At 41.5% G+C, this 24185-nt stretch overlaps 1 protein-coding gene across 5 annotated transcripts; it reads left to right on the forward strand.

Moving 5' to 3' along the window:
• The first annotated feature begins 229 nt into the window (after positions 1-229).
• On the forward strand, positions 230-22461 carry ap1b1 (adaptor related protein complex 1 subunit beta 1). Of its 5 annotated transcripts, none has more exons than XM_088994412.1 (24): positions 230-324; positions 1827-1887; positions 2178-2283; positions 2363-2498; positions 2670-2915; positions 3077-3267; positions 3350-3571; positions 4038-4158; positions 4249-4344; positions 5744-5859; positions 10089-10254; positions 10564-10662; positions 10763-11022; positions 12601-12805; positions 12933-12953; positions 13140-13226; positions 13640-13669; positions 13744-13881; positions 13960-14105; positions 14187-14316; positions 16054-16138; positions 16411-16497; positions 17046-17200; positions 21634-22461. In XM_088994412.1, exons 2-24 carry the CDS (start codon positions 1851-1853, stop codon positions 21706-21708), a joined length of 2955 nt encoding a protein of 984 aa, XP_088850538.1. In that variant the 5' UTR covers positions 230-324; positions 1827-1850; the 3' UTR covers positions 21709-22461. The 5 variants fall into 5 exon arrangements, with proteins under 5 accessions (XP_088850538.1, XP_088850534.1, XP_088850536.1 ...); XM_088994408.1 differs by lacking the exon at positions 230-324 and adding an exon at positions 395-620; XM_088994409.1 differs by lacking the exon at positions 230-324 and adding an exon at positions 401-620 and having other exon boundaries at positions 12604-12805.
• Positions 22462-24185: the final 1724 nt, after the last annotated feature.

The raw sequence follows: 24185 nt of genomic DNA on the forward strand, positions 1-24185 counted from the left end.
CCAATAACATGCATGCAAGGCTGATTGAACACTCTAAATTGTCCTGAGGTTTGAGTATGAGCGTGGGTTGTTGTTCATCTCTGTGTGCCTTACGACTGGCTGGCAACTGGTTCAGGATGTCCCCCAACTACTGCAGGAAGACAGCTGTGATAGGGTCCAGCTACCCCTCTGAGGAGAAACGGATTTGAAAATACGGATCTCCGTGTGTGTTTACAACGTTATTTTTGTGAGAAGACGGAAGTGTACCGAGTGGGAGGAGACGAAGGCAAACATCATCATCATCATCATTATTACCAGCGCACAGGTCTTCCTACGCCTCTCACGGTAAGATGTTTCGCCAAAAATATTGTGTAGACGGTGTAGGTTTTTTTTTTATTCCAAAGTGCGTACTAATTCGCTGTATGCGTTTTAAAATAGGCCGACAGATTAAGATCTTAACTATCCCAGCCAAAGCTTCCTTAAGCCTGTACTTAGAAGGTCATGCTTCAACCGAGCCCGTTGAAGAAGTGGCTACCTGACACTGACAGCCGCACAGCAGTAGCAGGAGCTGCTAACGTTAGCATTTAGCAACTCTCATTCATTTCACCATAAGCATGCAGGAATGGGCCAACCAACTTTGCGTAAGTAGTTGGCAAGAGGGCGTAACTTCATTTGCGACCCAGAACACAGGAACTTGTCGGTTCAATTTTTTTTTCCTCTCAAAAGTCTCTCCTTGTTGGATTACCAGGCGTCTAGCCTGGTATGCTATCGCGTTAGCTCGATACTCGCGCCCCGTTTTGTGCTATCTCTCGCACATTTAACAGCGTCAGTTCGCGTCAATGACACCTAACGCAAGTTCGAAAATTATTAAAACGTGGACGAGCAGTTTGGTGTCAGTTTTGACGTGGTATCTGTCATCGGTCGCGGCTTTGCAAAGTAGCTCGCTCGACAGTCTCGTACTTGGTTAACTTGAGGCCAACAGCCACTCCTGACGATTACTGCTTGCTAAATAATTGATGTCAGGATGTCTTTTCCTCGAAGCATCTTATTATTATAGATAATGTTACAAGATACAACCTGGCAAGACATCAATTTTGTCGCTGCATGCGTCAGTACCTGTTGTCAAAAGTTGCCGAGTGCTTGCAACTATTTACGACATCAAATAGAATTTTATTTCGAATCTGAGTTGTTATTTTCGAGAAAAAAAAAACATTTAAACTCATACAATAAGAGTATGTACGTAAGCACGGGATCAGCAATGTGGAGTCACTTTTAAACATTTTTAAAACGTTGTTTAAATGTTTAAAACTCTTACTTCGTTCTATGGCTTTTGACGAAACATTAGGTTGGATTATTCTTTTGTGGCGTTTGCAGGAAAACAATCTTATGTGACTCTAGTGTCCTTGAGAGTTTTGAAAGACACAAATGAAATATATTATTATTATTATTATTATTATTATTTTATTTTTACATTTTTTGATGACCACTCCTGTACGACTGAGAGCTTACTCAAACCTATTATTATTATCAAAGTCAAAGTCAGCTTTATTGTCAAATATGCTAATATGCATGACATGCAGCGCAGGTGAAATTACTGTTCTCTCGGACCCAGCGTGCATGGCACTTATAATGTGGCTAACGCATAACTCAATCAGTATGACTGTTGACCTGCCTTGGAAAATGTTTTGCCTTCTGCAGCAAAATCCATTGTGCTTCTTTTTGTTGGATCTGTGGTTTTCCAAAAGACAGGAAGTCCTTTAATTTTCCTTTGCTTGCACTTTTAATTTTTGCTGTTGCTTTTTTCATACTAGAAGATAAAGGTTCATCTTTTTTGTTTGTGGTTTTAGGAGAACCGACAATTTGGATCCAAGATGACAGACTCAAAGTACTTCACCACCACCAAAAAAGGTCGGGATCTGTTTTTGTTCATTTGTCATATGTAAATGGTTAAAACAAGTAACTAAATACATTTTGAAAAAAAACTGTACTGTACCAATGAAAATCTGAACAAATGTGGGCATATTTTCTAATATTTACTTTACTTTAACCAGCTGATCAATTCTTCAAACTGCTTCTCAAGTTGAAATTGTATTAAATTCCACACAAGCACCCAGTCCCTTGTGCAAGGGTGTTGAACTGTTAAGTACTTGTTAATTCTATGATGTTCAAATTATCTCTTGACGTTTTTATTAATGCAGGTGAAATATTTGAGCTCAAGGCTGAGTTGAACAGTGATAAAAAAGAGAAAAAGAAAGAGGCAGTGAAGAAAGTGATTGCATCTATGACCGTTGGCAAGGATGTCAGGTAAGCCATTGATGACCGGTTGATGATTACTCTCCATGTTTATTCTGCGCTAACATTCAATACGTTGTTGCCCTTTTAGTGCCCTGTTTCCAGATGTTGTGAACTGCATGCAGACAGACAACTTGGAACTGAAAAAGCTGGTCTACCTCTATCTGATGAACTATGCTAAGAGTCAGCCAGACATGGCCATTATGGCTGTTAACACCTTTGTTAAGGTATATGACCATTATCTGTGTAATCTATTTTTCCGTAATAGAACTTGTCCATATCCAGAATAAATGGATGATGAAATATAGGTTTTGCAGTATTCCCTCAAATAATTGGAAAAAATGAGTTGTAAGCAAAATAACAATTAACATTTGATACTATTTTTTTTAACTATGCAGGACTGTGAAGACCCAAATCCCCTAATTCGAGCCCTGGCCGTTCGCACCATGGGCTGCATCCGTGTGGACAAGATCACTGAGTACTTGTGCGAGCCTCTAAGAAAGTGTTTAAAAGATGAAGACCCTTATGTGAGGAAGACGGCAGCTGTATGTGTCGCCAAACTCCATGATATCAACGCACAGCTTGTGGAGGACCAAGGCTTCCTGGACACCCTCAAAGACCTTATCTCCGACTCAAACCCTATGGTACAACTTAATTAGACCGGCATGCTGGTCAGCATTGGCTACGTATTGGATTGGATTGGATTGGATATGCCTTTATTAGTCTCACAGTGGAGAAATTTATTTACAGTGTAAATTTACAGTGGAGTATTAGTACTGATGTTACTTCAATGCTTCATGTTCAGGTGGTTGCAAATGCAGTGGCAGCACTTTCGGAGATTGCAGAATCTCATCCCAACAGCAATCTTCTGGACCTCAACCCTCAAACCATCAACAAGTTACTAACAGCTCTCAATGAGTGTACGGAGTGGGGACAGATCTTCATTCTGGACTGCCTGGCCAATTACACACCAAGAGATGACCGAGAATCCCAAAGGTAAGAGGACTGCACAACATCCATCCTATCTCTTCCATTCTCACCACCTTATATTTCATCCATTATCCCCTTATTTTGCCAGTATCTGTGAGCGCGTCACCCCCCGGCTCTCTCATGCAAATTCTGCTGTGGTGTTATCGGCTGTAAAAGTTCTCATGAAGTTCATGGAGATGTTACCCAAAGACCTAGACTACTATGGAACCCTACTGAAGAAGCTTGCCCCTCCACTGGTTACTCTTCTCTCTGCTGAGCCAGAGTTGCAATATGTAGCATTGAGAAACATCAACCTCATCGTACAAAGACGGTAAGTCTGTCAACTGTCTTTTTGTCACATCTATATACTAAACAAGTTGGTCTTATTATTGTTTGTGTGTGTAGATCACAGGTGTCAAAGTCAAGGCCCGCGGGCCAAATCCGGCCCGCCACATAATTTTTTTCGGCCCGTGAAAGCAAATCAAACTTGTTAAATTCCATGATGATTGCTAAAATCTGAGCCAAAATTTCATATTTTTGGATGTCAACCACAATAAAAGTCATTATTCTTGACTTCAGATTTGAAAACGAGTTATTCATTAATTTGCTGCGTGCTCTATATGTAATATTTGAGGGGATTTAAACATTCTAATGGGTTCCCCAAATTCATAACGGCCCTCGAGAGGAAACCATAACTACAATGTGGCCCGCGGCAAAAAATGACTTTGACACCCCTGGTGTAGATGTTTTGTTACATGTTTGTCAGATGGTTAAAATAATAAATGTTTACCTTCCAGACCAGAAATCTTGAAACATGAGATGAAGGTTTTCTTTGTGAAATACAATGACCCGATTTATGTCAAACTGGAGAAACTGGACATCATGATCCGCTTGGCATCTCAAGCCAACATTGCCCAGGTATTTACTACCAATAATACTGAAGCCTTTTTCATATTGTCCTGTGTGTGGACAAACTTGTATCCTGATGATTTATTTGCCTTGCTGCAGGTGCTCGCTGAATTGAAGGAATATGCCACCGAGGTGGATGTAGACTTTGTCCGTAAAGCTGTTAGAGCCATTGGACGCTGTGCTATTAAAGTAGAGGTAAGATAGTAATATGAATGCAATCGATTGTACTATTTTAAGTACAACATGCTCTTTATAAGATAGCCCTGGTGTTTAAAGTAATCTTTCATTAATTTTACTTGTGGCTTGATTGGTAATGATTACCCAGTAGTTTAGTTGGGAAAACCGCCCAGGAGTTAAAAAATATATATCCATCCATCCATCCATCCATCCATCCATCCATCCATCCATCCATCCATCCATCCATCCATCCATCCATCCATCCATCCTCTGCCGCTTATCCGGGGTCGGGTCGCAGGGGCCGCAGCTTCAGTAGGGTAGTAGCTCATCCTGGCGGATCCCGAGGCGTTCCCAGGCCAGTAGGGAGACATAGTCTCTCCAGCGTGTCCTGGGTCGTCCCCGGGGTCTCCTGCCAGTGGCGCATGCTCGGAACACCTCACCATGGATGCGTCCTGGGGGCATCCTAATCAGATGCCCGAGCCACCTCATCTGGCTCTTCTCTACGTGGAGGAGAAGCGGCTCGACTTTGAGCCCCTCCCGAACGACCGAGCTTCTCACCTTATCTCTATGGGAGAGCCCGGACACCCTACGGAGAAAGCTCATTTTGACCGCTTGCATCCGGGATCTCGTTCTTTCTGACACAACCCATAGCTCGCGACCATAGATGAGGGTTGGGATGTAGATCGACCGGTAGATTGAGAGCTTTGCTTTTTGGCTCAGCTCCTTCTTCACCACGAGATATCGGTACAAAGTCCGCATCACAGCAGACGCCGCACCGATCCGCCTGTCGACCTCTCGCTCCCTTACACCCTTATTCGTGAGCAAGACTCTCAGATACTTAAACTCCTCCACTTGAGGCAAGATCTCCTCCCCGACCCGGAGAGGGCACTCCCCCCTTTTCCGTCTGAGAACCATTGTCTCAGATTTGGAGGTGCTGATTCTCATGCCAGCCGCTTTACATTTGGCTGCGAAACGCTCAAGAGAGAGAGTTGGAGAGCTCCACTTGAAGGCCCCAACAGTATTACATCATCTGCAAAAAGCTGAGATGCTATACTGAGGCCCCCAAAACGGAAACCTTCAACGCTTCGGCCCCGCCTGGAAATTCTGTCCATAAAGGTTATGAACAGAATCGGTGAGAAAGGGCAGCCTTGGCAGAGCCCGACCCTCACTGGAAACGATCCTGAGTTATTGTTGATATATATCTCGATATTGATATTTCACAAGTTCGTTTCTCCCACGCAAAGTTACAGTGGGTCAGCTAGATGCACAAATTTCAATATTTTATGTCATTTTGAATGTATTAATGTTTACAACCTTGATAAAATAAGCATTATTCTCACATTGAAACACATAAACACTGTTATTGTATCGGGCTTGTGGCCATGTCATGATTATTTATGTTCTTTTCTGTCATTAGCAATCCGCAGAGCGCTGTGTCAGTACGCTGCTTGACCTCATCCAGACAAAAGTCAACTATGTTGTGCAGGAGGCCATTGTGGTCATCAAGGATATCTTTCGCAAGTACCCAAACAAGTAAGTAGCCAGTTGGGTTTGGATAGGTTTTTCCTCTTTATCTTTACGGTACCGGTACATAAAGTGCAACAGCACAGTGCAACACTTGATGGGTCATTAATGTTGGAGGTATTGCTTAACCAGCAAGCTTTCTTTTGAAAATTAATGGTGAATGTTAGCCAAAACAGAACATCAAGGTTGTGTTTCAGTCAAGCCTTCACACCACAGACAGGCCAGCAAGCTCCTCTTCCTTCGTCCAGTCACGCCGCCTGAGTAACTCATCCAATCATAAATCACAGTTAGACACCTTTACTGCCTCATAGAACATCAGAACTTGTCACTCCACGTATAATCCACCTACCATATCAGTAGCAGAGTCACTATAATCCATTATTGCAAAGCACTCCCTCCTGTGATTTTATTTTTTACGATTACCGTCTTGTGACAAGTAGCGACCTTGCTACTGTGAATTGGAAGTTTTACCATTTTTAATTCTCTCCATGGCAATAAAGGTGTTTGTGAAGGCATGAATAAATCAAAATGCGGTGCAATGCATTTCGATCAATCATTTATTTCAAAATATTACAATGTAACTGAAAATGATTCAGGTTATTAAAATCACCCACCACCCGCAAGCACGCACATAAACAGAAGATAAAAAGTGAAACATGTAGTAGAACGACGAATGACTCGGGCTGTCGGAATTTCTGTTTCAAAACTCTTCATACACCATAACTCTTTATATGAACAAAATACATCGATGTTCCTTTCAGAACAGCTGGTGCAAATTGTTGGCTATCAAATAAATAATAATAATAATAATACATTTTATTTCAAGCGCCTTTCAAAACACCCAAGGACACTTTACAATAAAAACAATAAAACAAAGCACATAACAAATAGATATAGCCCATAAAGCCAATGACAGACACCATCCTCAGCGCTAGAAAGCGAACTGCTGTTTGACATTATTAACAAGCACAGTTAATTTTTCAAACAACGTCAAGAAAATTTCATGTAATTACAATAATCTTGCTCTTTATTGGGTGTTTTTAGGCCACAAAAAAAGCGTCTATTTGACGTACAACCAACCTTAACTCGTTCACTGCCATTCATGGATTTATTTGGGAATTGTAGAGTGCCATTTTTCATGCTTGGGTGCCGATTAAACGCTGGCCATGGCCTCTGGCAATGTTTTTTTTATTTTCCAAAAGGGGCGCCATTTCCTTTTTTTCCATGTTCGCACTTTGTTCTAGCTTTAGATGTTGTTAAAGCGGTATATAAACCAATTAATATGTATTGGATTGGATTAGATTGGATTTGCCTTTATTAGTCTCGCAGTGGAGAAATTTACATTTCACAGCAGCAAAGTGATGAAAGCATTGTATATTAGACAGTCACCATCATTTCAAGCTCGTATAACTCCAGACCCATATAATTTAGGAATTGACTTTCTGTTGAAAGAAGAGAGTCTTAGACTTGACAAAAACCCTGGAAATTTTTCACATCTGGCACTGAATGAATTAACAACCCCCTCCCCCATTAGCCTATTAAGTTTGTTTTATTTATTTTTTTGTTATTTTGACTTGAAGACAGCACCACGAGACTGGGTGCCTTTACAGCAGCTCCTAAATGTTGATGTTTTATTTCTTCCTTTGATAACTTTGCTACAGTGAATTGGGAATTTCTCGATTGTGATATAAATTAAAGGACAACCGACACCATTTTTTTGGTTACCTAAGTGACATCAGAAAAATGTTTTATAGCATCTAAAATACCCAAAACACGCAGGCTGATAATTTTAGACAAATGCAAAACACCAATAAAAATGACTTCGTGTCGCAAAACTGCCACAAAATGAGCTCGGAATTGGAAATATTTAGATAGTCCCGCCCCCTTGTTCATGACATCACACCAGGATATTCCTTCACAAACTGCTTTGCTCCAGAATCAAAACAATGGCTTCAGAGAGATCAGATTTGGAGAAGATTCTTTCTTGTTACTTATCCAGTTATGAATATGATTCAAATAGTTCTGAAGAAGAAAGCATAAATGTTTGCAATCGATTAAATAAGTCCTTCCGTATCAATTGGAGCCGCCTGGACTCCAATGTAGCGCCTAGAAAATGCACAAGATGGCGCACAAGCTCCGTTGGAAATGGGCTGATTTGTCTGCTAGGAATTCGTGGAAACCTGCACCTTCTTTATGCGTGTTACTGCAATTGCCTGCGACACACAAAAATTCAACGTCGGGTTATTTATGTAGTTTACCCTCCTTGACGTAACTTAGGGCAGCGTCATCAACTCGAAAACAAGACTGCATGAATATTGAGCGCGAGTCTTAAAACGTAAAACATAGCTATATGCGGTGGAATCTTTGTAAAATGTGGTCAGTAGAAGTCATTTGATGTGATTTTACAAATTATGGACGCAACTTGTCCGGAGGTGTTGGTTGTCCTTTAAGGGTTTCTTGTCTTATCCTATAAATCAATGTTGCACACCATTTATTGCATTAAAGGCAAAGCGATTAATGCACAGAAGATGATGAAGGTCATCATGAGCCATCAAAGAGTACCCGTCTGGTCACGTTTCATCGCTCGATGCGTGTGTAGTCGAGTTGACCATTTACTGCAGGCCATTTTCCACACTATTAAGATGTTCGTCATGCCTAATCGAGCCCAACTCCAACAGTTCACATTATCATACAATTACATTTGTGTGACATACACTGGTAAGACTTGAGGAGTAACTTGTGAGTTTTATGCGATGGGTGTAGTCACTCAATCAATGTTTGTATTTTTTGGAGGGGGGGGAGTGAATTGCAAGCTCAACTTTCACCACAAACTTCACCACAAGCAGCAAATAGTGAACAATTCTTCTAAAACGAGCCCAAATACTTGCCTCAATTTTTTTTTTCTTGCTTCATCCAGTTGACATTTTTTGTAACTCAGTACATAAAACCAACACAGGTGTATATTAAGCAAAATCACACAAGTCTGCTGTCTTATTGCTAACACTAACTGGAAATACCTTAGAATGGACTCCCAAAATGAAAATCAATATTGTGCTAGGTGTAAACCTTTACCCCGCTTATGAAAAATAAATAAATAAATAGATAAATAAAAACAGTAGTGACATATGCAGACAGCGGTCAACCACACAGCCATGTCGTCTTTGTACTCGCTGAAAAAAAAATGGTAGTGACATATGCAGACAGCGGTCAACCATACGTCCATGTAGTCTTTGTGCTCGCTGAAAAACAGCTGTGATAGTCTTCTGTGTTTCATCATCACATCTACGTGTGGTATTTCTGTACAGTTATACCAATTTGAAAAACTTATGTACTAGAGTACTGTACTGATTATCAACAAAAGTATTCTCAAGCATTTTTGCCCATTCGAACAATCTTTGCCATATAAATGGTTTATCCCTTAAAGGACAACCGCCGTCACTTTTTTTGTTTCCTAACTGACATCAGAAAAACGTTTTGTCGCATCTAAAATACCCAAAACACACAGTATGATATTTGTAGTGAAATGCAAAACACCAATAAGAATGACTTAAAGTGTGCTAAAACTGCAACAAATTGAGTTGCAAATTGTGGATTTTCAGACAGTCCCGCCCCAGTTCCTGACGTCACGCCAAGACGTCTTGCCTTGCTCGAGAATCAAAACAATGGCTTCACATTCGGAGAAGATGCTTTCTTGTTACTCATCTAGTTATGAACATGATTCAAATAGTTCTGAAGAGGAAAGCATAAATGTTTGCAATCGATTAAAGAAGTCCTCCCGTATCAATTTGAGCCGTCAGGACTCCAATGTAACGTCCCAGAAAATGCACAAGATGGCGCCCAAGCTCTGTTGGAAATGGGCTGATTTCTCTGCTGGGAATTTGTGTCAACTAGTATCAAATAGTAGTCTTGGTGCAACACACAACAATTCACCATCGCATTATTTGTTTTTTTTCGTATAATTTCGCCATCAACACAGATCAACAGTTGTTGACATTGTGTGTCGCTTTCTCGGTCAGAGGCATTCCAGACGTGACGTCACGTCAGGCATCGTCATCAACTCGAAAACAACACTTCCTGAATATTAAGCGCGAGTCTTAAAACGTAAAATATAGCTATCTGCCGTGGAATCTTTGTAAAATCCGCTCAGTCAAAGTCATTTGAAGTGATCTTACAAATTATGGACACAACTTGTTCGGAGGCGTCGGTTGTCCTTTAAGTGCATCTCATGCCATTTGCAGGTATGAGAGTGTGATTGCTACTTTGTGTGAAAACCTGGACTCGCTGGATGAGCCGGAAGCGCGTGCAGCCATGATTTGGATTGTGGGGGAGTATGCTGAGCGTATCGACAATGCTGATGAACTACTTGAGAGCTTTTTGGAGGGTTTCCATGATGAAAGTACCCAGGTGGGTTCATGAGAATGCATACTGATGGCCATTTTAATGTCAATATGCAACCTGGGCTTACCGTCACTTTCGGGAAATTTGGTGGGATTGCTTTAATTGTGCACAGTCTTCTCGAGCTGGCTAAAATGCTTGCTGTTTATGAGAAATTTGAGCATGGTGAGGTTATTGTGATGCCATATTTGTGAATAAAGGCAGTTGTAACAAAAAAGTCAGGTAGTAAAATTCCCTCTTCATGGCGAAGGAAATGTATTTCAGGTAATTGTTGGAGGGGTTTAAAAATGTTCCGCTTATTTTCATTCTGTGCTTCAGGTGCAGTTGCAGCTTTTAACAGCCATTGTTAAATTGTTCCTCAAGAAGCCAACTGAGACCCAAGAGCTGGTGCAGCAGGTCCTCAGTCTGGCAACTCAGGTACGATTACACCAGTTCCATGCCAGTAATTCAAGCACCTGCTCTTAATTGAATGGAAATGGAAATGTGAATGTTTCCCCCCTATTGTACTGTTCTCCAGGACTCTGATAATCCAGACCTTAGGGATCGAGGCTACATCTACTGGCGTCTGCTCTCCACTGACCCGGTGGCTGCTAAGGAGGTGGTTCTGGCGGAGAAGCCTCTGATCTCTGAAGAGACCGATTTGATTGAACCCACACTGCTGGAGGAGCTCATATGCCACATTGGTACTCTGGCCTCCGTCTATCACAAGCCACCCAGCGCTTTTGTCGAGGGCAGCCGTGGTGTTCAGCACAAGAGACTCCCAGGCAGTGCTGGCTCGTGAGTTACTCTCTTGTTTGAGCATTACACTGCAGGCACAGCACATATAAAGTGCATTTGCATTCCTCTGAGTGCTTCAAATTTTTGGATTAACATGATGAATCGTAGTCCTGGTTCCTGTAAATTCTTAAATAAATAAATAAATCATAAAATCCTAGCTTCCCCTCTGCAACTTGATCAGCGAAAACCAAGGAAATCTGGACTGTTCCCTTGGTTCTCTGTCAACATTTATTTCAGGATTAGAGCAACAGTAACATTTATTCAGGATGACAAAAGTATACAATGTCGTGAATAAAGACAGAAAGAAACAAACGAGCTGTGTATCCACTCCATGCTTGCTTGAACCCATTAACTTCCAAATACGACCACAATGGAATTTGAAACACATATTCATTGGATTGGATTTGCCTTTATTAGTCTCGCAGTGGAGAAATTTACATTTCACAGCAGCAAAGTGATGAAAGGAATGAAAGTAGAAAAACAAAATACATGAGCCTCTGGAAAGGCAGCCACTGTCGCGGCGCCATCTTGAAGTCAAAAGAAAAAAAAAACAACTAGACTAACAAATAATATGACAACAGAAAGACAATACGACAACACAAAGACACAGAGAGATGCACGTGAAACCTGTGACATAATTACTGATTCGAAAAAGAATCTATCCAAATTTCAATATATGAATCATCTAATAGATCTGTGTAAGCTCTGTCGTACAGGAGTGGTCCATCGATGAAAAGGTTTCTTCAGCTGTCATCTGTACTTCTTTGAAGGTGTCGGACGTTTCGCTTCTTATCCATGATGCTTCTTCAGCAAACTAAAGTCTGACTGGTCGTATCGGCCCCATTTATATATCCCTAATGTCCAGACATGGTGGCGCCGGACACAGCTATGATAGGTCCCTACTCTCAGGTTGGGGGGGGGGGGGGGCAGGGGACCCCTCCCTGTGGCCCCACTGATTGTCCCTACATTCCTGACTAACGACTGGCCTATTACCCCCACTCCCCCCGGTATCACCTCATCAGCATAACGACCCTCATCAGCATTGCGAAAGTTGCCTAACCTGTTTTGCCTAAGCAGGCTATTGTATGAACGATCCAAATTGAACCTCACCCCACCATTGTCGTGATGCCGGGGGGAGTGGGGGTAATAGGCCAGTCGTTAGTCAGGAATGTAGGAACAATCAGTGGGGCCACAGGGAGGGGTCCCCTGCCCCCCCCCCAACCTGAGAGTAGGGACCTATCATAGCTGTGTCCGGCGCCACCATGTCTGGACATTAGGGATATATAAATGGGGCCGATACGACCAGTCAGACTTTAGTTCGCTGACGAAGCCTCTTGGATAGGAGGCGAAACGTCCGAAACCTTCACTTTTGTACAGATGACGGCTGAAGAAACCTTCTCATCGATCATCTAATAGACTTATACATCAGCATCAACATGAATCATAGTTTATCCAAAGACAAATGAACATATTTGGTTGGCTCTTACAGTTTTAAAGGAATGTAGTATTAACTGACCTCACCCTGGAAGGCTTCTTTTGGACAGGGTGACATTTGACTTTTCTCACTCTTTCTGCAAGCAGGGAAAGCGTGGAAAGTCCGGACACCGGTTCTGCTCCTGTTACTTCTGAGGCACCCCCTGCCGTCATCCCATCCCAGGACCTTCTTGGAGATCTGCTCAATCTCGATCTCACACCTACAACCACAACTGGACCACCACCACCACCCTCCTCCACCATGCAGATGGGCGCTATGGACCTCCTTGGAGGAGGACTGGACAGCCTGGTAAAGCCTTTTAACAATTCTTTCTTCTGCCTCCTGTGCTGTCTTTCTTTTTTGTTTGCGACTACAATGCCGTTTTAAAATTATGGTCACAATATTTTTCCTCCTTTATTCAATGCTGCACCTACAGATGGGGGATGAGTCTGAGCCGGTAACAACACTGAGGCCAGGGAACATTTTGAGACCCATTAAGCATTAGAGTGAATTTGTCCAACTGTGATTTTTTTTTTTCCCGTCCCTTTTAAATCAAGCATATCATTTATCATCTGTTACCGTGATATAATGTCTATTTAGTTGGAACCAGAGCCCCATCTCTTGTTCTTCATCTTTCAATCAGCCGCCCGTTCCCCTGCGAAGGGACACTCCTCAATCACCACAGCCCACCCATCAAACCCCATCGCCCCCAGATTACAGCCCAACTGAGGTTGGTCCAGAGGACCTCACTTGCCAGAGGCTTGAATTCGCTCTTGTCCCATAGTGTACCACCGTGACCTCCAGATTACTCCACCAGTTCACCTCATCTGTGCCTTCCTTAATGCTTCCAGACTTGACGGATTTTTTTTGTACCTGTTACCTGTGTGTATTGTTTAAAGTAGCACCCCACTCTATAGTTTACCATTATCCTTGTTTGAGGTCATCACTACACCACATTCACCACCCTTAGCAAGCAGTGTTTACTCAGCCATAGCTGTACTGTATGGCCAGTAAAATGTTCTTACTTGCCCCCCTTAGTGCCCATGCTTGCAACTGCTCACTCATAACGCAACCACCTCAGACCTGCACAATATCACTTGATGTTGCACTGCTCAATAACCCAACTTTTTCTTTCCTTTCCAGCTTGGCGGAGACCTTGGAGGCAGTCCTGCTGTAAGTAGTTGTAATTTTTCTCAACCTTGGAATGTCTTTGCACCAATCAACTGTTTTGTTTTTTTGACCCGCAGTTGACAGCTGGCTTTGGTGCACCGCCCGCTGCTGGACCGCCTTCTTTCACAGCCCCTGTAAGTGGGGGTCTTGATGACCTGTTTGATCTTGGTGGTGGAGTGGGTTTGCCAATCGGAGCCTACGTACCTCCTAAAACGGTGAATATGAAGAATATGTGCTTTGAATGTCTTGAGAACACCGCTGATTTTCTTTTGATCGAAATGTTCTTTTTCTAGCTTTGGCTTCCAGCTATGAAGGCTAAGGGTCTGGAAATATCAGGCACGTTTGGTCGTCGAGCTGGGGTCGTTCAAATGGAGATGACCCTCACAAATAAAGCAATGAGTGTCATGACTGATTTTGCCATTCAGTTCAACAGAAATAGGTACCACCCTGTTTGTTCGGTCTTACCAGTGAGTGGAAACATTTCCGTCCTTTACGCTATTTTGCTCCTGTCCGGCTTTAGTTTTGGTTTGGCTCCTGCTGGTCCTCTCCAGGTTCTTACCCCAGTTGGTCCTAACCAGAGTATTGAAGCGGTCCTTCCTCTCAACACTGTGGGCCCCATCATGAAGATGGAGCCTCTCAACAATTTGCAGGTAACACACTCAAAACATTTACTTCTTCGGATAAGGGTGGAAGACTTGCTGGGTATTTTATTTATATTATATTTATATTATTTATATTTTCAATAATAATATCTCGATCAGTTATGTTTAACTAAATAGTATTGAGGGCCACATTTTTTCTTCAGCGTAACTTGGTGGGCCATGTAAGATCATGCACTTTCTTAACAGATGTATGGCAAAAGTCTTATTTTAAATATCCACAAAATATGAAAAATGAATAAACAGGGAAAATCAGTAGAGAAAATGTACATGCATGTACATAGGGGCCCTTTGTAGTATAGGAAACGTGTATACTTTCCCCTTCGATGAGAAGGTTTCTTCAGCCGTCATCTGTACACTTTTGTACAGATGACGGCTGAAGAAACCTTCTCATCGATGGACCACTCCTGTACGACTGAGAGCTTACACAGACATACTTTCCCCTTCAAAAAATTGCCCATCTCTTATCTCGCATCATCCAAGCAGCACCCTCTACAGTGATGCAAAAGTGTGATTGCCTCATAATAATGTGATAATTTTAAACTGTCCTTTGTGGTTATTTTAAATGTCATCTGTATTTGTGATCCTTAGAATATCCAATGGCAATTAAATACTAACCAATTTTATTTATATCATTTTGCATGGGTGATCTGAACAATAGCACACTGATGATACAATTGGTGATTCCCAGCAACACGCCTACTGACATGGTGCAATGGAAAAGCAACGACTACTGGTGTTCCTTTTTCGGCAACATTTTACGGTTCTGCATCATGTACTTGTCAGTTTTCTTATCTAACAACAAACAAGCATGATTGTCATGGAAGAAGTGGATCGCTTTTGGCCCCAAATAATAATTCCATGACTGAACCAGTGCATTTTTCCAGTGCTTTGCTTTCCAACACACACACACACACAACATTGGAAATTCTAAATATAGTTGATTGTTTTTCTAAAACACAATATATCCATGCTGCATATAATGCATTGTTCCAGCTTGGCGGCAGCCAGCTGGATCTCGCCTCATACTCACCTCAAAGATCATGGGATGTGACCTGGTGTTTTTGGGTGTCAGTTGTACCTGCGATGTTGCAATGCCATTCTGTGGCAATTAGAATTTTGAATTCGAGCAAATGTAATTGCCGCTCTGAAGAATTCGTTGCACAACCTCAGTTCAGTCTCATTTGATCATGTTGTTTGGTGTGCAGCAGCCCTTATCCAAAATGGCAGACAAACATGCATTCATAATTAACAAGTCTTTGGCTTCATTGGCCCTTGCAGTCAGAGAGAAATTAATTCAGCAGTACATTTTATATATTGTTGAGGATGTACAATTAATGCTCGCAACTCCCTATCACAGAGTAATTAATGTAATGTTTTATTTATTATTGAGGTTGGAGTTAGTGGTAGAGCTGCACTGCACTGCCTTGTACTGAAACATGCTTTGGCTATTTTTCTTCTGTGCCCATATGATAATCAGAATGGGGAGTGGTATTCCAAAATAGAACACTATTATAATGTTATTATTATTTTATTTGAAAGGCAGGCTGTGTACATAGGCCAGATGTAGCTGGAGATTTGCTCCTCGTGAATAAAATCTGTGTTAATGTGACATAAGGTATGTGTGACTTTGAAAGAGATTTCACATCACACTTGACAAGTAATTAATTTTGCATCGCTTTTCCCTGCAATCTTCTTTGACCTCACTTGAACACCGCCTGCTTCTAGGTGGCTGTTAAGAACAACATTGATGTCTTCTACTTCAGCTGCCAGTATCCCATCAGCATGCTCTTCGTGGAGGACGGGAAGATGGGTTCGTGCTTTTGCTGCAGCTCTTCACTCAATGCCCCCAAATCCCTGTAATGTAGCTCAGGCTAGCATCTCTCGGTAAAAGCCTTCTTGGCAGATTGCCTTTTTAGGTGGAATGTGGATTTTCAGGCTACATACCATTTTATACAAGTCGATCTTAATGTGTGTTGCTGTTGAGTTTCCCAAGAGTGTCACCCATGCCAATTTTATTCAATGATATTGTCTCATTAGCTCTAAGACTTTGGACTTACCCGGTGCTTGTCTTTTTATGCGCAGAGCGCCAGGTGTTCCTTGCTACATGGAAAGACATTCCAAATGAAAATGAGTCCAAGTACCAGCTCAACGACTGTCACCTTAACGCAGGTAAGAAGGAAGGACTTTACCATAGGGTGGTGTCACAGATCATATACCCTAAGACAAAATTTGTTTGAAGTAAATTGTATTGAACCACAATTCATTAGCATCAGTCGGATTTTGTTGGATTCTTGGTTTTATGCAAGCAATTAAGGATCTGAGCTTGGGAAGAAACACTAATGATAAATTAATGAATATTTTCCTTTGCATATAATTATTTTTCTTGTGAGAGTGAAAAATAATGTTTAACAGGTTATTCAGTGCATCATATCAGCATGTCGGGCCATTTGTGGGAGACTTTTTATGACTTCATTATTGACTACAGTAAAGTCTCGTTATATCGATATCGGATATATCGATAGTCCCGGTTATATCGATACTATTTCTATGCACGCACTGAGAAAATTACATGCAAACAGGGTCGGATATATCGATAGTCCCGGTTATATCGATATATTTTCGGACTCCCTTGAATATCGATATAACGAGACTTTACTGTATTTGTAAATCCTGACCTGCAGTGATATTGTCGCTCAGATGACTCTTTGTTTTCAAAGATGCGGCCTCAACCAAACTGCAGGGCAGCAACATCTTCACCATAGCGAAGCGAACTGTGGAAGGTCAGGACATGCTCTACCAGTCCATGAAACTCACCAATGGAATTTGGGTGCTTGCAGAGCTTAGGGCCCAATCAGGAAACCCCAACTACACGGTGAGTTCACAGATTTCTTAACGTTTTCAACCTAAGGCCAAAAGGTTTGCTCTTGACACCAGGGGCAACCTTATATACGCTGATGCGCCTTACATCCATCCATCCATCCATTTTCCGCACCGTTTACTCCTCATTAGGGTCGCGGGGGGTGCTGGAGCCTATCCCAGCAATCTTCGGGCACCAAGCAAGGGACACCCTGAATTGATTGCCAGCCAATCGCATGGCACACAGAGACAAACAACCTTCCGGTCTCAAAGTCACATATAGGGACAATTTGAAGTGTTCAATCAGCCTGCCATGCATGTTTGTGGAATGTGGGGGGAAACCGGAGGAGCGTGAAAACCCACACGGGCCCAGGGAGAACATGCAAACTCCACACAGGGTTGCCGGACCGGGTCTTGAACTCACGACCGCTGCACTGTGATTAGTGGTTAGCCGGCGTGCTAACCACTCGACTACCGGGCGCCTGCGCCTCATATGCGAATGTTCACCTTATACTGTATATGGAAAAAGTTTGAAAGTACACCATTCATTGAGTGTGCGCCTTCCACTCCGATGCGCCTTATATATCGGAAAATACGGTACATATCAATTAATTAGAAGGTAATCAAGCGTCATTAAATAACACAAATCAAAATGCGTTATGTCAGCAAATAACAAGTCATGAATTTGCTGTGGCAAATCACATATTTCACTTCATTTTCACTGGCCATATCCAAGCCCGAGTACCTCCATCATTGTTCAAACAAGAACTCCACTAAATAGTCTGACAAAATGAAGTCGACCAAAGGATCTCAAAATGCCATGAGAAATTCAGGAATGGATGAAATGGTCATTTACAAAGCCTTTCCTAAAAGTCTATGACTCCAGCTCTTCACAATGAGAGCTTTCATCCACAAACTGAGAAAGCGTGGAGCAATTGTGATTTTTTTTTTTTTTTTTTTTTTTTTTTTTTTTTCCCCAGGAGCGGCCAGCCGACAGAAATTACCCAAAGAGCTCAGTGCGAACTCATTCAAGAGTTCACAAAAGAACAAATACAACATCTATTGCAGTGCTTACCAACCTTTCCGCAATGATCTATGCTCTGTGACATATTTTTTTTGTCTGACGAGTTCCCCGAATCATGTTTGGATGGGGTGGAGAGGGGCGCAGTGAGTTGCTGTCAGTGTGTTTTACTTACGTTCGGAGCTCATTTTGATTATTTTTAGAACTAGAATTTATTTTTAAAACTTGTAGATATACTTTGACATTTTTATAAAAGAGGTAATCGATACGGATGTGTAATCATGAGAGAGTCGGAGGAGAGAGAGTGACTAGGAAGGCAGGCGATGATTGTTCTAAGCCTTAGAGCAATACAGTTTATGTGTGTATACATGCTTAGTGAATGTGCATGCTTGTTTGGTGATGGTTCCTATTTGAGCTTGTCTCAGCCATGATGCTTCGTGCTTGGCTTCGACTTTCTGGAAGATGGGTCTTGAATGACATAATTGCTGTGACATCCCGGCTGCTAATGCTCACTTTTTTGGGGGGCTTTTTTCTACTCAAATTACTCCGCTTGGATTGTATTCACCTTTATTAGACTCAAAGTGGAGAAATTTCACAGCAGCAAAGTGAGGAAAGGGAAGGAAGAAGTAGAAATACAAAATACAGGACCTGCTGTAACGGCAGCCACTTTCGCGGCACCATCTTGAAGTCAAAACAACAAAAAAACCTGAATAACAAATAACGTGACACAACACAAAAGACATAGACAGTCATTCAATTTGAAGCACTTTCTGCACCATCTTTGTTGTATGAAGCAGTTCTTTGTTCCATCCATTGATGAAAAGAGACGGTCTCGCGTCTCCTGTCCCATGCAAATCCGCTTCAATTCCAAGCCGCGACAGTTTCCCATACGCATTGTCGCTCTGCGCTGGAACTCCAGCAACCAATTTTTCAATTAGTTTGACAATTAATTGTTATTTTTCAATAATCACAGTTTTAAAATGTTACACACTATATAGGAAATGCAGTATGTATCAATCAACTCAGCCACGTTGTTAGGTACAACTGCACAATCAAATCAAATATAATGCAATAGCTGCATCCAAAATTGCTGCAATATGGCCTTCTGATGTAAAGAGTAGTTTCTAACAGAATAGGATGACACAGCAGCATGGTATGCATGCATGCATGTAGTGCATTTCTGTTCCCCGAGGCATTTTTCAAGGACAAACTGTTTGATACAAAACTTCTGTGTGATCTCATTTTGGGGGCGGATGTATCTGATTTTCCGCACTCTAAGGTGTACCTTAAAGCTTTCAATTTCTTCAAAAGCTGACAGTGTGCCTTGTTATCTAATGTTTCTTTTGTATGGATCAATATTCTGATTTCTTGGATGTGGTGTTTTAATGTTATGTAAAGTATTGTATTGTATTCCTTTAGCGTTCCTCCATCTAATGGATGCATAACACAACCACAGCCACTATTGTAGCTTATAATGTGGCGTACCCTCTACAAAAACAGTTTTGAAACAAGCCATTCATTCCCTGAAGGGGTGCCCCTGATACTCCGAAGCTGCCTACACTGCAGAATATATGCAAACTAATGTGTTGACAGGCCTTGCGTCTTTGTGAGCCACAAATTCAAGTCAACCACATTTAAATTGATGTTTATTACGTTTATGTATGCTGTTAACCGTTTGGATTTGATGATTTTGCATTCTTTGACTCAGCGTTTTATGTGGGTGTGTGTGGATGTGCGTTGGTCTGTACCTACACCATGTGTTTGGCCACTACATTGGGGTTATTGCTCATTAGACATGAAAAGAAAAGCTGATGCTCCGTGTTCACTATTTGTTCTGTCACTTCCCTCTGATCTGCTGATTGCTTGCACTTTGTTCCTTGGCACAGCACGTTGAAACTACGTCAGCAGTCTATTTTTAGATGAGAAAGACAGTGAGACCCTGCCACTGCGCATTTTTCCGCTTATGTTGCACTCTGGAAAAAAAAAATGATGTTAACACTAATTGATAGAGCGGCTAAACACAAAGATGAAATAATTTCACTTTTGCAACGTTATCCCGAAAGAAGAAAAATAATTGACTTCAATTCTTTATTAAATACCTTACATTGTATCTTCACCTTGCATATAATACTCCTGACACACTTCTGAGAAGAGAGATGGAGTCTCTCTTCTCTGAGGGAATGAATTTGACTTTAGACACTCAACATCAAACTCTGAAACCGTGGAAGTAAAATGGTACAAACAAAGCTGAGTTGGACACGTTGAAGAAATGGAGAGCATGTTTGGACAACACATTGTCATCTACTATCCCCATCGCAACTGTGTGACCAATTATGTAGCCTCGTTTGTCTCCCCCTACTACCCTCTTCAGGTGGTAATTGTGGGTTTTTGTTGAGGTGGATTTGTGCACAAACTCTTCATCTTACCACCTCGCTGAAATCACACACACGCACGCACGCACACACACAAAACACCATTTTAGGAGCCCCGGCCGGGTCAAGTTGTGTGTATGGTGACCACAAATCCAATTTAATAATCATGTTGTGTGGTGCACCTCTCTACATGGTGGAGTTTATATATAACATGCTTAAATTGTGTGTATCCTTTTCCCTCATTGGCTAAATGGTGAATTTTACATGTCGCACATAATTATTTGGTGCTGATGAATCCAACCAGGAGAGCCAAGTATGACCCAAAATTGAAATTGCGACTTTCTGAGTCTTGGCTTACTACAAGAGTGACTTTTTAAGCTCCTGTGCCAAAAGCGCTTAAGTTGTCACCTTTATTTCATTTGATTGGCTTGCAACAACAAAAATGTACTGAACGAAATAAGTGGCACCATATCAAAATTCTAAGTCATTCAATTATGTTCCCTTTAATTTGTACATTTAAAATAAACTCACTTGTGACAAGTAACAGCTGCTAGTAAATTAAAATTCCTATTTAAGAACTCTTCAAAGTGGCAAAAACAATGGAGTGCAAATAAGTGATTTGCGGTCAGTCAGAGGCACTTAAACTGGTGGAAGAGGTGTGTGGACTCTCATTTTACTACGGTTGATTGTGGCGGGTTCATTCGGGACACATCCATTGCCCCCATGTATGAGGTAGTGCATACTTGTGCAACCTCCTTCCTTGACTAAGTTATTTTACCTCCTCTCTTGAATCAATGTTACAGGTCATGTTAATGGTGAAATAACTTGAAATGGTTGGTCTTGTTCTCAATAGTTTATGTTCCAAAATCCCCACCATCCAAACTGCATATTCCAAACATTTAATTGTCGACACCAAATCCAACCACACTCCGCCTTATATTGTATAAACAAGTGATGTAAGAAATTAGAAAATAAATGTACATCAACACTTAGACAGTTGCTTTGAATTTTCAACCTTTTGCCGTGTTGTTCACACTTACTTATGATCTTTTTCAGGTGTCCCTGAGATGCAGAGCCCCCGAAGTTTCCCAGTGCGTGTTCCAGAGCTATGAAGCGGTCCTGAAGAACTGAGAGAAGGGGAGGGGAACTTAAAAAAATAAAATAAAATGGCAGGCGAGATGCTGCCGTCTGCCTCTCCTCCTCGTGGACCACATCACACTGTTTTGCAGTGCCGGCCGGACACACTGGATGCGGCATAATCTGTCTTTCTACCAGCTCATTATTTTTTTCATCATTTATTGGCCCCGTTTAGATTCAGTTTCAACCTAATTGAGTTTGCAAGTGTTGTTATCTCCCTCTAAATGAATGAAATAATCCAAATGTGTAAATTGAGCTCCTGGTCTACTTGTCATTGTCTTATTGCAGAGACGCAACAGGGTGGCGCTTCGGAATTCACATCACAATTTATTTAGGGTCCTATGTACTGAATCCGCCCTCCCTCCTCCTAAACTAACCCCAAGAGGCTCAAAAGCTTATTATGCATGTGTGGCTGTTCTTAACACTAAATTAATCAGTGTGTGTCTTGGTATGGCTGGCTTGGACAGTGCTCAGTTTCTCGCCTTTGTACTCTGAAGATTAATTGGATTTTTTTTTCTCGGCCCCGCACTTGCGTTTTCATCAGCTTTCTGAGGTGAACGCATCTATCACCTTTTATATCGATTGAGTAGCAGGTGGCTCTGTTACCAGTGTTTGTGGAGTCATCTCATGTTTGAAAAAAATACAAATCATAATACAATAATGCAGAATCAGTTTTTTTGTATTGTTTGTCCTGTTTGTCTGTACATCATCCCAAAAAAGAAATATTAAAAGTCTTGATCAATTCTGTTGTGCTTCTTTTTTTCCAGTTCATTTTATGCCGAAATCCCACTGAAGTTCTAGTTTTTGAAAATTTCCAGCTAAAGCTGAATGGAATTGATGACGTCGTTCAAGTATTCTCCAACCCCCACATCCGGAGTCATGGTTAGCAGCACTCTAACCCGAACTGGTGCACTGCTTCTGCCTCCTGAGATGCCAGAGGGGGGACCAGAATTTCCTCATCCGTGACCCTGCCCGAGTTTTTGGATTATCAACTGCCAAAGTCTTATTTAGCTTGGCCTGCCAGTACTGAAAAGTTACAGTAGTACTCCTCCTTCAATTTGACATATTTTCCTTGCTTGTGGATTGGGAATTGCTGCCATGTCAGACAACAACCCGTTTGCACCCAAAGCTTTGGTCACCACTTTAAGAGTGAAGGTGTGAAACATGGCCTGTAAGCATTTATTGTCCCTCAGCTCTCCAGGGACATGGTCAGAGTTCTGCTGGAGGGTGGAGCTTCTGACGGGGATGCGCTCTGAGCCACTGTTTGATGCATAGGCAAAAACAAAAAGAAGAGAAGAGTCAAAGAGAGTCAGCCACTCTCAAGTTCCAGGTACCAAGCCATGTGTTTATGTGGTCTGATGATATCTTTTTGGTGCCTTTCAACCTAATACGTCTGTCGATGAAAAAGTTTCTTCAGCAGTCATCTGTATCTCTTTGAAGGTGTAGGACGTTTTACGTCTTATCCAAGGGGCTTTGTCGACGAACTAAAATTTGCTGGTAGTTTTGGCCCGATATATATATATATATATATATATATATATATATATATATATATATATATATATATATATATATATACAGTAAAGTCTCGTTATAACCGGGACTATCGATATATCCGACCCTGTTTGCATGTAATTTTCTCCGTGCGTGCATAGAAAAAATAGTATCGATATAACCGGGACTATCGATATATCCGATATAAAAATGTCAAATTACATGCAAACAGGGTCGGATATATCGATAGTCCCGGTTATATCGATATTTTTTCAGACTCCCTTGAATATCGATATAATGAGACTAAACTGTATATATATATATATATATATATATATACAGTAAATAGATTGTGATGTGAATTCCGAAGCGCCACCCTGTTGCGGCTCTGCAATAAGACAATGACAAGTAGTCGATATAACGAGACTTTACTGTATATATATATATATATATATATATACATACATACAGTAAAGTCTCGTTATATCGATATCGGTATTTTCGGTATATTGATATGATATTTTCGGACTCCCTTGAATATCGATATAACGAGACTTTACTGTATATATATATATATGGGCCAGACCCAGTGCTATGATAGGTCCCTGCTCTCAGGTTGGGGGGAGCAGAGGACTATTCCCTGAGGCTACACTGATTACTTCTATTGTCCTGACTGATTACTTCTATACACCTTCCAAAGAAGTACAGATGACGGCTGAAGAAACATTTTCATCGATGGACCACTCCTGTATGACTGAGAGCTTACACACTTATACGTCTGTCTTAGCTCCCTGTCTTGTGAAAGCAACCCTGTAAGAGGTGTCTTCAGTTGCTAACGCTCAGACTCTCATAGGCCACCATCCATCTGACACTGCAATCTTAGCCTGGTGAGACCAGCCATGATGTTTGGAATGGAGACAGTGCCACTGAAGAACAGACAGGGATCAGAGCTAGAGGAAACAGAGATGAAGATGTTA

Source organism: Hippocampus bargibanti, linkage group LG04 (genome assembly GCF_051943395.1).
Source record: "Hippocampus bargibanti isolate YZ-2025 linkage group LG04, ASM5194339v1, whole genome shotgun sequence".
NCBI classification, from domain to species: domain Eukaryota; kingdom Metazoa; phylum Chordata; class Actinopteri; order Syngnathiformes; family Syngnathidae; genus Hippocampus; species Hippocampus bargibanti.